This window comes from Miscanthus floridulus, chromosome 8, assembly GCF_019320115.1.
Source record: "Miscanthus floridulus cultivar M001 chromosome 8, ASM1932011v1, whole genome shotgun sequence".
Classification (NCBI taxonomy): domain Eukaryota; kingdom Viridiplantae; phylum Streptophyta; class Magnoliopsida; order Poales; family Poaceae; genus Miscanthus; species Miscanthus floridulus.
In genome coordinates, this window is record NC_089587.1 from 66,636,125 (window position 1) to 66,652,426 (window position 16,302).

The window sequence follows — 16,302 nt, forward strand, 5'->3', positions numbered from 1 at the left end:
TAGAGTTCATAATACTAGAGTCAAAGTGTTGTTTTTTTATTTGACCAAATTTGACTTGGTCAAACTTGCTCAAATGAGATACTAAATGACCTCAGATGAAAAAACTCTGAATACCAAGTTTGATCATCTCAGCAAGATCTATAATTGTTACGTAGCTCATTTTCCCATTTGAGAAATTTTATCAAACACTAGTCACAACTTCTTGAATCTCATATAGACTTTCTAAAACTATGTCACACACTTGTGAAATTTAAACTACATTTTGTTTAAGATTTCTCAAATGAAAAAATGGCCTATATAAGGATTGTAGATATTGATGAGCTTAACAAACTTTATATTCAAAACTTTTCAATTTGAGACAATCTAGGGTCCTAAAAACTAGTTTGTAGGCGTCAAAATTTAAAAATCATAAATTTGAACCATCCAAACTTTCTCAAATGGAAAGTTGACAAAAACAACAATTGTAGATCTTTTTGAGTTTAATAAACTTGGTATTCAAAACTTTTCAATTCGAAGTCATTTAGAGTTCATAATACTAGAGTCAAAGTGTTGTTTTTTTATTTGACCAAATTTGACTTGGTCAAACTTGCTCAAATGAGACACTAAATGACCTCAGATGAAAAAACTCTGAATACCAAGTTTTATCATCTCAGCAAGATCTACAATTGTTACATAGCTCATTTTCCCATTTGAGAAATTTTTATCAAACACTAGTCACAACTTCTTGAATCTTATATAGACTTTCTAAAACTATGTCACACACTTGTGAAATTTGAACTATATTTTATTCAAGCTTTCTCAAATGAAGAAATGAACTATATAAGGATTGTAGATATTGATGATCTTAACAAACTTGGTATTCAAAACTTTTCAATTTGAGACAATCTAGGGTCCCGAAAACTAGTTTGTAGGCGTCGAAATTTAAAAATCACAAATTTGAACCATCCAAACTTTCTCAAATGGAAAGTTGACTAAAACAACAATTGTAGATATTTTTAAGTTTAATAAACTTGGTATTCAAAACTTTTCAATTTGAAGTCATTTAGAGTTCATAATACTAGAGTCAAAGTGTTGTTTTTTTATTTGACCAAATTTAACTTGGTAAAACTTGCTCAAATGAGACACTAAATGACCTCAGATAAAAAAACTCTGAATACCAAGTTTGATCATCTCAGCAAGATCTACAATTGTTAAATATCTCATTTTCTCATTTGAGAAATTTTTATCAAACACTAGTCACAACTTCTTGAATCTCATATAGACTTTCTAAAACGATGTCACACACTTGTGAAATTTGAACTACATTTTGTTCAAGCTTTCTCAAATGAAAAAATAATCTATATAAGGATTGTAGATATTTATGAGCTTAACAAACTTGGTATTCAAAACTTTTCAATTTGAGACAATCTAGGGTCCCGAAAACTAGTTTGTAGGCGTTGAAATTTAAAAATCACAAATTTAAACTGTCCAAACTTTCTCAAATGGAAAGTTGACCAAAACAACAATTGTAGATATTGATGAGTTTAATAAACTTGGTATTCAAAACTTTTCAATTTGAAGTCATTTAGAGTTCATAATACTAGAGTCAAAGTGTTATTTTTTTATTTGACCAAATTTGAGTCGGTCAAACTTGCCCAAATGAGACACTAAATGACCTCAGATGAAAAAACTCTGAATACCAAGTTTGATCATCTCAGCAAGATCTATAATTGTGAAGTCATAACATATTACATAATATCCATCTCTAAAACATAATATATTAAACATGCATCATTGTATCATGCGGGCACAATAGTGAATTTCTTCTTGACGTATGACCCTTGGTTATGATCTTGTCATAACCATGGAGTGTCTTCATCATTTAACATGATGCTTGGATCTTTCTTCACTATGAAGGGTGGAATTTGGAAATTTCTTTCATAATCTTCTGACATGTCTGACTTGTCTTCAATTCCCATTATATTTATTTTCCCAGAAAAAATTATGTGGCGCTTTGGCTCATCCCTCATTGAGTTGATGTCTTCGTTTTTTCCTCTCTTTGATTTTGTAGACATGTCTTTCACATAGAACACCTGACTCACATCGGCAGCAAGGACGAATGGTTCCTCTTTGTACCCAATATTGTTGAGGTCCAGTGTTGTCATTCCATACTCTTTATCGACTGTTACCCCTCCTCCGGTCAGCTTCACCCATTGACACCGGAACAAAGGGACTTTAAAATTAGGTGCGTAGTCTAGTTCCCATATCTCTTCTATGCGGCCATAATATGTTTGTATATTCCCATTTGGATCTGTGCCATCTATGCGAACACCACTATTTTGATTGGTGCTCCTTTTATCTTGGGCAACTATGTAAAATGTATTCCCATTTATCTCGTACCCTTGGTACGTAAGGATATGCCACGATGACTGCCTAGCCAACAAATACAGTTGCTCATCAATATTGTCATCGCCTTGACATTCTTTTCGCAACCAACCACTGAAACTTTTCATGTGCTGACGCCTAATCCAAGCTTCAGTCTTCCCTGGAAACTTGGATCGTAAGAACTCCTTATGTATCTCGATGTACGGATGCACCAATGACGAGTTCTGAAGAACTGTGTAGTGTGCTTTATTGAAATAATCGTCTTCCATGCCGATATATGTTTTCTTCCCTAAAGTTCCTTTACCACTGAGTCTCCCCTCATGTCGTGATTCGAGAACGCCAATCGGGGCAAGGTCAGGAATAAAGTCAACACATAACTCAATGACCTCCTCTGTTCCATAGCCCTGGGCGATGCTTCCTTCAGGCTTAGAACGAACTTTCACATATTTCTTCAAGACTCCCATAAACCTCTCGAAGGGGAACATGTTATGTAAGAACACAGGTCCAAGAATACTAATCTCCTTCACCAAATGAACTAGGATGTGTGTCATGATATTAAAGAAGGATGGAGGGAACACCAACTCAAAGCTGACAAGACATTGAACCACATCATTCTGTAGAGTAGCTAGTTCCACTGGATTGATTGCCTTCTGAGAAATTGCATTGAGGAATGCACATAGCTTCACGGTGGCTAGACGTACATGTGGAGGTAGAATTCCTCTTAAAGCAACTGGAAGCAACTGCAAGCTGAAGAACAGAGACAGTGAGTTTGAATGGAATGGTTTGGGCTCGGGGAGGAAGAAATGAGCTGAATTATAGGCCGGGATAATTAGTCCCGGTTATGGGTCCAAATCGGGACTAAAGGTTAATCTTTATTCCCGGGGCATCACCCAAACATGGACTAAAAGCTTTAGTCCCGGTTGGTAATACCAGCCGGGACTAAAGATCCCTGCCCCGCGGACGACCGTTGGACAGGGACCTTTAGTCCCGGTTGGTATTACCAACCGGGACTAAATGGTCCTTTAGTCCCGGGGGCAAAAAATGCCGAGGCTAATGCTAAATTGGGACATCGTTCTAAAGTCTGTTCTCTAGTAGTGTTGGCACTCGGCAAAGACCGTCTTTGCCGAGTGCCCGATAAAATACACTCGGCAAAACCTCCGGCACTCGGCAAAGTGCCGGTTTCCGGTAGTGCATGTCTCAAAACATCAGTTAGCTGTGACCTGTGAGTAGAGGGACAAAGCGCAAAACTCATGTTTATTTTCCTTCCAAAATACACTTTACCTGTAGTATGAACACTCAACATTCTGCTGAACTGAAGCACTACACATATGTTCAGTACTGTAGCTAATAACTCATATATATATATATATATATATAATGCAATGAAATCTTCTAACCACTCAGATGAACACTGGAGTACGTAGAGGTCATGAACCAAGTGGATCAATTACTACTAGATTAGTAGTCTTTTCTACCAAAACAAAACCAATTCAAGAGACGACATACGTGTCATTACACGTAGGATCACGTTATTAGCTAGACAAGTTGTTACACTTTGTTATACACATTTAATATATGTATATATTCGAGGGACATGAAAGAATTTCTCAAGCCAAGGAGGTGAGAATGCATGGTGACATTGGTGTGACCGGGACTTCATCGTCGACGACAGGTATACCAAGCTATCTGCTGTTACAGAGCAGCGCGATGATGTCGAGCGCGACGGAGCAGAGCTGCCTGAGCGTCTCCTCCCGGGCCGCGAGCTCAGCAGGGTACTGGCCGGGCCTCTGCCGCCGGAACAGCGTGCGGCATACCTGCGGGTACTCGGCGGCGGCGCTGACGTGCACGGAGGCGAAGTCGTAGTCCTCGAGCGCGATGGAGTCCCCGGCGGCGGCCAGCGCGTCGCGGGCGCTGGCGTACTTGGCGGCGCAGGCGTGGAGCAGCGCCTGCACCGTGCCGTCCGTGGAAGTAGCTGTGCCCGCCGGGGCGGTGCCGTTCGCCGCCAGCGCCGCGGCGGTGGCCGCGCCGCCCGAGGCGTTGGCGGCCGCGACCGAGACCGCGATGGCCGACAGGCCCCGCACGTCGGTTGTCGCGCTCGACGGGTCGGCGCCCAGCGCGGACACGCACAGGTCGTAGTACGCCGTGGAGTTGCAGGTCGCGCGCACCAGCGCCGGCGCAGGCGGGGGAGCAGAAGGTGGTGAGGACGGAGTAAGCGGCGGCGGGTGCTTGGCCGACGGCGACGACCTGTGGCCGTGGCCGTGGCTTTTGTGCGCGGGCGTCGGGCCGGCGCGGGAGGAGAGTGTGGCGAGAGGGAGGGCTGCCAGGAGGAGGAGCACCAGGAAGTTCTTGGTGGTGGTTGCTGCTGCCATTGCTGCTATTGCGAAGAGAGTAGAGAGAGACGAGCTAGCTTAGCTTGTGTTTAGCTTGTTGTCGTCACTTGTCTTCGGCTGTGATCGACGATGAGCTTGTGAAGGGAGGATGCAAGCGAGTGATGGCGTTTTATAGGAGGAGAGCAATGCATACTGCCTACTAGTTGAGGAGTCCACCGCGTATGACCACCGTGCCGCGTATGCTCGTTGCTTCCAGACAACATTTGTTCAGTGCTTAGCTAGCTACCTTTGTTCAGTGCTTAGCTAGCTACCATAGGTTGTTACACACACTTACACTAGGTGGTTAGGCAAACATCAACCTAGATAGGTTCTCTCTCGTTGCTAGAATTTGGCAATGGCAAGGAAGTTTCTTCTAGTCAGTCAAGATGATCCCGCGTCTTACGGTATATATTTTTCAACTAAGTTACCTAGCTATTAAAGAAGTGAATTACCCACATTTCTATTTTAAGTTAATAAACTGGCTGCTAGCTACTGCATGCCACTCAAGAGGTCTCAAAGTTCGAATCTAGGCAGGGAAGACAATCAAAATAAAATAATTCAAGCGAGCCCCTAAATTTCCATGTTTGAAACTTGAGAGTCTGCTCGTGAGTGTGGGTGGTGAAGTATAAATGCATATTTCTTCATTAGTTTAAGCTTTTGGATTAATCTAGTCCATTCGCCCCAAAACAAATACACATCTTATTTTTCAAAGAGCCAAAGTTTTTAAAGTCTGCACAAAGATATATAACAGAATGATGTGTAGTAAATATCAATAGACTAGTCGTGGCATAATTTTTATATAAATTTATTTAAATATACAAATGTTGACACTAGTTACTATAAAGTTAGTCAAATTTAGAAGTGTTTGATCTTTTGAGAAACGAGATGTGCAATTATTTGGGAACGGATCGAGTGCATGTCTTCAAGATTTGTGCAGATTTGGAGTTTTATAAGACGATGGACTTTTATTTTTTGTAATTTTATAAGATGATGAATGATGAGAGATGAAAGGGGGTGAAGTGATAAAATAATAAGAATCAAATTAAGTTACAGCCATAAATAAATACCACATGTTGTTTACTTGGAGATTGGAATGCGCACTAACAACGGCGGCACTGAAAAGACTAGCTAACTTTTGGAAATAAAGCAGCAAGGTCAAGTTGCTCTCGACAAGTAGACATCATTGGTCCTTTTTTATTTTTTGATTTACACTCCCTTCGTTTGGATGTTTTAGTTGTTTTCTCAATCAAACTAACCTGTGCTGATTAAATTTATAGAAAAAAAAATTGTCAACATTATTTATACCACCAAATAAATAAACTATGAAAGATACATCCCATAAGGAATCAAATGATAATTATTTGTTAATATAAACATTAGTATCCATTTGCGTAAATTTGGTCAAATTTTAGACGATTTGACTTAGGATAAAACTTATGCATCAAGTTTAACATGCAAGGGTATTTCTCATTAGTTTAATTCTTTCAGTAGTCCCTGACCATGAATATGGGCCGTGTTTCTCGTGTGGATGCCTCCCCTTCTTATAAATCAAATTCTTGGTGCTTAGTCCACAACATAGGCTATTTGCGTGTGCACTGACCACTACTGAGCAATAGCTAGTATATATTGAACTGAAGTCGCTGCTGCTACCTTTCAGTCGGTTCGCTGGTTGGTTTCTGAGCTGATAAGCCTGGTTGATGCTGATTTGTTGTGAGGGGAAAACATTGTTGCCTGGCTGATAAGCCGCTGAAACCAACCAGCTAACATGGTGTTTGTTTGCTCCTGCCTTTTCTGCTTGACCGGATCGATCGGGGCGTACGCGCTGACGCCTGACGACTGTGTATGCTCCTCGGCCAGCCTAGCTGGTTTCCTGCCTGCTTCACTCCGCTCACTACATGTATAGTAGTTTCAAAGTCGTTTCAACAAGTGTGCTTCCTTGACTGTTGCATGCATGCTTTTGCTTGCTTTCCATCAGCGGCAGTGTGCAAACACAACAACGCCAATGTGTACTAGGACGACGACGGCGATGACGAGAAACATATATCGATCTCTCGGTCGTAAAAATCCAGTAAAATCAGGTAGGATTCCTCTCAAATCAGATCCTATCTGTAACATGTCAACGCACGAGCAAGTCTATTTATGCCTTTTTAAGTTAACCCCCTATATAATTGGGAAAAATGTGATGTATTTTTTTCTAACATATATGCTTTGATGTCACCTATCACAGTATCACACCCCATAAAATCTGAATTTAAAACCCAACATATGTACATGGAGAAACGTAAAAGAAAAATCTTATTAAGAGATAGATTGGACTAAAAGTTGTTTTGGGTGCAAATTGAATACAAAATTAGTTTAGGGGTTATGCGGACAATGTTTTAGGAAGGAGGGAGCAAATTGGACTTTCTCTAAATTTTAAAAAAATAGACCCGCCATTCATCTCTCCATCACCCGTATCGTCCGCTGAGCCTCTTGAGTCCTAGGGACTTAGCCAAATGTTTAGACCGGATCAATCTCTTCGGCGAGTTCCTGATGAAGCATCACTATAGCTTTCGATGATTCTAGTAGAGCGGATCCATCTACGCTTGTGTTGATGTGAGACGATCGCCAGAGTAAACAGTTTTGCATTGACAACTTTTTAAGAATAAAATCATCATCCACCTTAGGTGCAAACTTGGAGATTTTTACGTCTGTTGATATGTATGAAACACGTGCTCTCAAAAAACACGCTAAAGTCTAACATCTAAGCTTGTTATTGGTTAGGAGCTCATATGAAGTATTCTTCAAGCTAGATCTTGTGGAGATATACACGGTTGGTTGCATGCATGACAATTGACATGACACGTTGTGTTAACAACGCCTCCACCCAAAATCCATCCAAAATCTTGTACTTATCAAGCATGAATTTCGCCATATCGTTTGATTCTTCCTCTCAACAACACATTAGTCATCGACAACCCTTGTCTTCATGCGAGGAGTTCCATATACCAATGCAAAGTCATATGATAGCTAGTCCTATCATGGTTTGGGAACTTTTTAGAAATAGGCTACAACTCATCACTAGTCCTTATACATGATATATCGTGGCATTGCATGTGTTCTCTTTTTTTTAGCTTTGTGGCCTCATAGGCGACTAGTTATACGATCCTTCTGTACTCAAAGAAATTGGCACATTCTCAAGGCATCCTGTTGAAAACAACCATAATGCATAACATACATATTAACAAGTAGAGTAACATATATATGTCATGTATATGCAAAAAAATATAAAAACACGTCTAGTGTCATATTACATGTAGACTCATCACGAGACTGCTACGCGTTACGTCGCATACATATTACATACATATATTGGTGTTGGACGTGAATAAATAATGAATCAATTAAGTACTCCCTCCATACTAAAAAAATAAAGTCGTTTTGGATAGCGACCACTACCGGAGACCAGCACTTTGCCGAGTGCCAAGTGGATTGCCGAGTGTTTTTTTTTGACACTCGGCAAAGATGTTTCTTTGCCGAGTGTTTTTTTTTTGACACTCGGCAAAGAAGCTCTTTGCCGAGTGTTTTTTTTTGACACTAGGCAAAGAAAATTTCAAAGCACATTTTGAAGCAGTAAATTAATTCAAATAAAAAAGTTTTCAACTACAAAGTTGTATAACACATCAAGATGTACAATGTTTGTTTTGGTCTTTTCTTCATATGACAGAGTGAAAGTAAATTTGTTCACAAATCTAATATCTCTCTTGTGGTTTATGAAACTACAAGAGAGATATAAGATTTGTGAACAATGTTAGAACGACCATGTCGGATGAACAGATGATCAAACAACCAAAATAAACTTTATAGATCTCGAAAAGTTATGAAACTTTGTAATTGGCAACTTTTTTATTTGAAATCATCTTGCCATGCAAAACTATGTTTGAATTTTAAAAATTTTAAATTCGAACTTTTCAAACGACCACGGATGGAAAAACAACCAAAATAAACTCTGTAGATCTCGAAAAGTTATGAAACATTGTAGTTGGCAACTTTCTGATTTGAAATCATCTTGTCATGCAAAACTACGTTTGAATTTCAAAATTTTGAAATTCAAATTTTGTAAACGACCTCGGATGGAAAAACTTCCTAAACTAAAAGTGTAGATCTCGAAAAGTTATAAAACTTTGTAGTTTATAACTTTTTTATTTGAATTCGTTTAGGGCCTCAAACAAGTAATTTACACTCAGTTTAGTATAATATGTGGGGAACCAAAATGGAATCTAGACATAGGTGGCAGTGTGGTGCAGTGGTTAGAGGAGGGGACGCGCGAGGGAGAGGTATCCGGTTCGAATCCCACCGGCCTCGTAGCCGCGAATTTTACGCGAAAAAATGGCGGAGATGGGCGGGCGCTGGCCGGTGGGGTTTTTTTCGGTTTCAACTTTGCCGAGTGTCGGCAAAGGCTTTGTCGAGTGCCCGACAAAAGACACTCGACAAAGACGCATTTGCCGACCCATTTTTTGCCGAGTGGCCTTCGCCGAGTGCTGCACTCGGCAAAGCCTTTGCCGAGTGTAAATTGGGCTTTGCCGAGTGCCCCTGACATTCGGCAAAGCCACTAAGTCCGGTAATGGACACGGTCTCCAAAGTATTACTTTGGCTCCTTGTTTTTATAAAAATATTTATCAAAAAATGATATATGTATATTTTTATGAAAGTATTTTTTAAGACAAATCTATTTATATGGCTTTCATATTTTCAAACTCAACAACTTAAAAGTTATTCATGATTTATAATTACTATGTTTGATCTAAGTCTTGTCCAAAACGACTTTATTTTTTAGTACAGAGGGAGTAAGTAATAAGGTAAGGTTGGTATCACTTGCATGCATGGTAGATGCATGCACCGGCAACGGCAACACACCATGATCAGTTGGTGTTGTTGGAGAGGAGCGTGATGATGTCCAACGCCACGGTGCAAAGTTGTCGGAGAGTCTCCTCCCTGGCCGCCAGCTCCGGCGGGTAGTCCCCAGGCCTCTGCCGCTGGAACAACACCCTGCACACCTGCGGGTACTCGGCAGCGGCGCTGACGTGCACGGACGCGTAGTCGTAGTTCTCCTGCGCGATGGAGTCCCTGGCGGCCGACAGCGCGTCCCGGGCCTCGCCGTACTTCGTCGCGCACGTGCGGAGCAGCGCCTGCGTGGTGCCGTCGACGGCGATCGTGGTGTTGCCGCCGGTCGCCAGAGCGACGGCCGTGGCCGCGCCGCCCGAGGCGTTCACGGCGGCGGCGGAGACCGCGATGGACGAGAGGCCTCGCACGTCGGCCGTGGCGCTGGACGGGTCGGCGCCCAGCGTGGACACGCATAGGTCATAGTAGGCCGTCGAGTTGCACGTGGCGCGGACGAGTCCGGCGGCGGCCGCGGGTGCGGTGGGCGCCGGAGGCGGAGGCGGAGGAGAAGCGGGAGGCGGCGAGCGCTTGTGGCCCTGGCTATGGTGCGGAGACGACGGTCTGGTGCGGGCACCGATGATGCTCGGTGGGAGGAGCGCCAGTAGGGTTAGCACGAGTGCTAAATTCCTGGTGTTGGTGGTGGCTGCCATTGTTGTAGCAATTGCACGAGCAGCTTCTATTTTTGCTCTTGGTTTTGGCTAGCTGCTGCTCAGCTGTTGTCGTGATGATGAGGTTGAGTTGAGCTGCTTGCTTGTGTTGGAGTGAAGGGAGGATGACGAGGTTTTATAGGAGAAGGGCGTGCATGGTAGGCTGCCAATGTTGACTCCAGCAAGCTAAGTGGCGGAGTCCACGGTCAGCCACCACCACGCCGCTGCCGCATGTCGTGTATGCTCTCCTCAGTTTCCTCAGTGTGCTTAACTACCCATATATAGGCTGTTACACTAGTTTGTTCGGCAGGAACAATCTAGAGAGACTATAGCTCCCTGGCTGCTTCTTCCTTAGTAGACTAGCCATCAAAACAGAAATGAACCTCCTTCTAGTCAAGAACTCAAGATAGTTCCGTGTAGACTTGTTTAAGCGTGTTGCATCAGATAGGGTTTGGGGTGGGTTGAAAATAATACTCGATATCTTTTTTTTTTTGGACTGACTTTTGCTTGACCTATTGAGGGTCCGTTTGGCAGGGCTCTTTCTCTATAGCTCTTTTCGAGGACCCAGAGCACTTGAATCTAATGATATTTATCTAATCTAGACAAAATTTTGTATAGATTTATTTTTTATGAACAAAGTTTTGTATAGATTTGGTTAAACTCAAAATGTTTTAAGGAAAAAACTCAAAATGGTTTACTCGGTACTATGTTTGAATTGCATTCTTTTTAGGATGAAATGAGTATTAAGCACTGCATATAGATGTCCTTATAGTTGTAGATTGAAAGCACACTAACGACAGTGGAAAGACTAATTGTTCTTAATACAATGATACGCATGGCTCATGCGTATTCGAGAGAAAAAAAGACAGTGAAAAGACTAACTCTTGTGATTTGTGAAGCAGCACAAGTCAAGTTGCTCTCCACAAGTAGACATCACCGACCACTTACTCGACAATCCAAGGGCACTTCTCATATAATCTAATTCTAGTCTATTGTAGTTCTTCCTGATTGTGAATTTGAGCCCGAGTGTCTCTCGTGCATGAGGATGCCTCCTACTAGGTTGGTAGCACGTTAGTTATAAATTATATATATTGCCGCCACTTGTACGTAAATACTTGGTGCTTAGTCCACTGAGAAGTAATCACAGTATTGAACTGAAGATGTTGCTGTGTCTTGGTCTTCTGTTTTCTTTCCTGCTTGACCAAATCAATCAAGATGTTTCGTAGCGCGTACGACGATGAAATAAACATACATATAGATGGACCCAGTCGTCGTCAAATTAAGTCGGGTAGAATCCGGTATGCATGGTTCCTCTCAAATCTTGTAACACGTCGATGCCCAAATCTAAAACGATAATGATATGGCTCGGGCGTCCATCCCATGACTTTCCCTCTGGACGTGGCTCGTCCTCATCCACTCGCCTGTGTGACTTCCCGTTCAGATCTCGTGGCTCATCCTCATCCACTCGACCCGCGTCGCTCACGCCGCTCTGTGCTGCGCGCCCCCGCTCACAGTCGCAGGACGGATTCTACCGCACTGCTCGCCCCCCAGCTCGAGCCACTCGCCGGCGCTGCCCCCACCCGAGAGCCACACACACCTACCCTTACTCGCGCCTCCCATCGCGTCTGCGCTCCATATCTACCTGTTGTGGCCACTACCAAGGTCTGTGCCACCGACGAGCTCCGCGCACACCGTGGCATCGAGCTCCGCGCCGGTGTCGAGCTCCACAACGACGAGCTCCATTCGTCCAAGCAGCAAGGTGACATTGCGCTTGCGCTAAAAGCGCATGTTGCAAGCGTATGTTTCAAGTGTCTCATATGTCTCAGAGTTATGTTAAAAGGGTTTCGTATGGATGTTGCAAAAGTAGATCGGGATGTTGTATATGTTGCAATGGTTGTACACGTATGTTGCAAACGTTTGTTCCCAATGTTTCATCTATTTTTTCATACATATGTTACAAGTGTGTTTATTTGGATGTTGTATTTGTTTTACACATATGTTGCAAGCGTTTTATCTGGATGTTGCATATGTGTTGCAATTGTTTGCAAGTGTTTTTTTCGGTGTTTTTGCAACTGCTTCAGATGCATGTTTTAAATGTTTCATCTGTCTTCGGAATATGTTGCAATCGTTGCATCTGGATGTTTTGAAAGTAGATCGGGTGTTGCATCTCCCTCCTCACTTTCTGCTGCCTCGCCTTGGTGTCTCCTCCTCACCTTCTGCTGCCTTGCATCCTTATCAGAATGCGGAGGGGGCGCAGCGATGGCCGGCGAAGGGGGTGCGCTGGGGGCTGGCGGACGGGACGCGTCGGGGATTCCGGCGTGGACGCGAGCGCACGTTGTCCCCTTCCGTTACGCGGGTAGGTAGCACTTCGGACCCATTTAATTTTCTATTTTATGCGGGATGCTGAGATGGTCCTGTTGGTAGGCCACGATGCCAGCCCACGGTTCGATTGGTTGGGGACTGGGAGATGCGTCCGACGCGCTACTGGCGCTGGACGTTCGGGCGCTAGTGCCCCCGAATCTTAAAATATTTATGTTTTTTTAATCCTTTAGAAGAATTCTAAATAACTTGGGAAACTTTAGGTCTAGATAATGATTAAATTTGTCCAAGTGGATTGTTCAGCGCCAACAAAAGGCTAGTGGTATGTACGTGTTTGCTTCGAGAATCCGAAATATTGATCGACTTCCATACCTACTTAATTTGCAAATGGCTTTTCAACTTAACTAATGGTGATGGGCTGCAACAGAATTTGCTTAAACAAATACTAATATGCTTACTTATTAGGAGATCAAACGACCATGGCTTAGTAGGTGAAAATTAGGTTGTGTCTGTAATGATATTTGTTTCAATAATCTTCCTCTGAGGGGGGTGTTTGGTAGAGCTCCGCGTAGCTCCAGATCCTCAAAAACAATTCCACTCCAGGTTTTTTTTTCAGCCAAACGGTTTTATATCTAGCAGCTATACCACATATCTGCTCCAAAAAAGGTGGATCTGCCCCCAGATCCATGGATTTGGTGGAGCACCTCAAGGGGTGCTCCACGAAATCAAATTTGGTGGAGTTGGAGGAATACCCACCACTGCCACTCCTTGCACAACATATCGCTTCGTTCTTTTTCTTTTCCTCGTCGTTTCTTCTTCCCGTCGCGTCGTACCTCCAACATTCTCTCCCCGGCGAGGGCCTCCAGGCTGGCCGTTCGAGCGCCGCCCCTCCCCAGGCCGGCCGCGCCCGCTCCCCGGCGAGCCCCACCCCTCCCCCAGCTGTGACCCGTGCCCAGCCACCGTGGCGCGCCCCATCCTCGACGCAGCGCCCGGCCGTGGCCGCGTGGCTGTCTGGCGCCCCGACGTAGGCCGTGCCTGGCTGCCGGTGAGGCCGCTCGCCCGCCGGCGATGCCGTGCCCGCCCGCGCGTGAGGCAGCGCCCGCCCACGCACGCGAGGCCGCACCTGCTATGAGGAAGAAAACATTTTTTTCTTTTTTTTATTTTAACGCATGGGCCCAAATTGCTAGTGAGATGAGAGGAGAGTGGAGCTGTACCAAACACTTTTTGAGATCTTAGATCAATAGTGGAGCTGGTCTATGGTGGAGCTAGCTGGATCATTGAATCTGGAGCTGTTTTTTCAGAGCTGAAGCTCTACCAAACAGGCCCTATTCTTTTTCCTTAGTAGTACGGGTTGGGATCATCGCAATAGTTAGTATATAATGGCATAACCTTGTACCTTGTGTTGCCAGTTGCTAACTTAACCACTATAGGGATGCATTGGATTTCAGTATCAAAATCAACAATTTCTACAATCTTCATCCACTAAATTAAGGGCAGCCGACCCTGCGCAAGCCGGAGCTACGTGCACTGGGGCTGCCCTTAATCCACTAAATTATAGAACTCTTCTAAATCGTATTTCATAATGTAAATACTAACAGGTCCTATGTAACTCAAACTTCCATTAAACATAGATATTTTCCATAGTGTCTAGAATTGGAATAACCTTAATCAAAGACAACTTAGTACAAAGGATCTGCATTGGTAATAAATAAAAGTGTTATTTTATCCTTACCACGACAAGACTTTATTTTTTCATTTTGCAGGGTTTCTTGGAGGTTTATCATCACTTCTTTGGGTCTAGAGTGTCTAATAAAAGCACTCCCAACCAAGAAACTAGGATATCTTCATTCATTAGCGCGCAAACTAAGCAAAATGATGATGTGGCATTGGAATTAAGGAAGAAAGAGAAGGAAATGGTTTCTTAAATAAGAAATCATGTTTACACGGGAATCAAGATATGAAGAGATGTGATAAGTAGATGATAAGAGAGAGAAGGCACCTGATTAGACCAAAATTGTTTTGAAGAAACTATCTATTGAAAAAGTGGTTTCTATGTGGTGTCTAGAAATTGGTTGCATGTGGTGTCTAGATGACTTGACAAGTATAGAAGCTATCTCATAGTTTCTGGTTGGGGCTGTCCTAAGTAGGCTAACCAATATGTTTGCCATGGTTGGCTACAATAGGATGGACAAAAAAAAACGTAAAATTAATATTGGATGGTATGGTAGAGAACATATATATTCGTTTCACATTATTGTTAGACTTAAATAAAGGACATGGTTTTGACAAAAGATAAATTAATTTTTATACGATGTTTACTTAAAAAACGTACTAGCCCCCTTTTGGACAAAAAATTAAAAAAAACGTAAAATTAATGTTGGATGGTATGTGTGGAAGATAAAGACGTGTTGTACGTCTTGCATGCCATGCTATGGAGAATGGGATCGATCATGTATACCTTACTGAGCCGTGGGCAAAGATCTAGTAACAAGTTATGCATTTGATACAAATGGTTCTCACCATGGTTAAGTATGCACATGCTTAGATATTAAAGTTGTACCTAGAGGCATATAAAAGTGACAGTTATAAAGTTGATTCCCACATGTTTGTACACAAATATGCCCTCATCCTATAATCACTTATCAAGAATAGTGTTTTTAGAGCTATTGCTAGTGTGATTGTTGATGTTGTTGAAAGGAATAGCTAGAATTTAGTTGAACATCATTGTCCAAAAGTTGTTGGAGGAAGGAGAAGATTTGGGGAAATTTTCCATTTCCACACCGCATCACGTATCCTTCAAAAAGACAATTGACGTTTGAGGCTCCAAACCTTTAATCTAAAACAATCTTAACATGATTCTCTTTTTTACGAGAAAGGGCATGATATCTCTTGACTCAAAAGAGACAATGGGCCTTTGCATATGAGGAGATAGTGGTGGTCTATAGTAAAACACTTGTCAAGTGAGCTATAGCCATAGAACATCTAGTGTCCCATAGATATGAGTAAAGGATCAAGTTGTAGCTATAGACAATATATACCACAATTTTGCTAGTGGATTGAAACACACACTAACAAAAGAAAAAAAAAACTACCTTTTAGGAAAGCAAATTCAAGTTTCAATGGAGACAAGTAAGCACCGATCGTCAATGGAGCATAGCTCTGCTACTTAGGCTGCTTGTGGTGTAACCTACCTGCCATATTTGAGTCCCCAACTCAATGCTCACATTTATGGCTAATTCTTTCAATGCTACATGACATGCTCATCGATAATGAGGTGCTTATAGTGACTTTGCCAATCTCAATATATATAGGCATAGTCGCTTGGAAGTGCCCATAAAAATAGGCTGTGCATGCGCGTTCACAGGGATGAGCCTATGTGGGTGTATATAAGTGAATACATGTGTATTGTGTTTAAGAGAAGTCGTAGGAACCCCCTATTTTATTTCATTTTTGCGAAGTGATGGAAGGAAATTATGTTAATAAATAGTACCTCCTAAATTACATATGGAAAACACGAAACAAAGAAAATACAATATCTATCTAGGCCTTCATAAGCTTCTTCCCCGGTGACCTTCATAAATTATGTGATGGCTCGAATGAAGAGAGCCCACCGAACATTGAAGGTAGAGATTGCAAGTCCCATGCTAATTTCACCAACCACCCCCAAATACCGGAGATGCCAC

At 42.6% G+C, this 16,302-nt stretch overlaps 2 protein-coding genes across 2 annotated transcripts; both read right to left on the minus strand.

Moving 5' to 3' along the window:
- Window positions 1–3,871: 3,871 nt before the first annotated feature.
- On the minus strand, window positions 3,872–4,810 carry LOC136472396 (pectinesterase inhibitor 28-like). The gene has a single exon (XM_066470107.1). The coding sequence runs from the start codon at window positions 4,731–4,733 to the stop codon at window positions 4,047–4,049; it is 687 nt and encodes a 228-aa protein (XP_066326204.1). The 5' UTR covers window positions 4,734–4,810; the 3' UTR covers window positions 3,872–4,046.
- Window positions 4,811–9,565: 4,755 nt separating this feature from the next.
- On the minus strand, window positions 9,566–10,343 carry LOC136472397 (pectinesterase inhibitor 28-like). Its single transcript, XM_066470108.1, has one exon. It carries the CDS (start codon window positions 10,301–10,303, stop codon window positions 9,635–9,637), a length of 669 nt encoding a protein of 222 aa, XP_066326205.1. The 5' UTR covers window positions 10,304–10,343; the 3' UTR covers window positions 9,566–9,634.
- Between the last annotated feature and the right edge of the window lie 5,959 nt (window positions 10,344–16,302).

What these genes read in the sequence shown, in the direction of transcription:
- LOC136472396 (XM_066470107.1), bottom strand. Translation starts at nt 4,733, where the DNA reads ATGGCAGCAGCAACCACCACCAAGAACTTCCTGGTGCTCCTCCTCCTG.
- LOC136472397 (XM_066470108.1), bottom strand. Translation starts at nt 10,303, where the DNA reads ATGGCAGCCACCACCAACACCAGGAATTTAGCACTCGTGCTAACCCTA.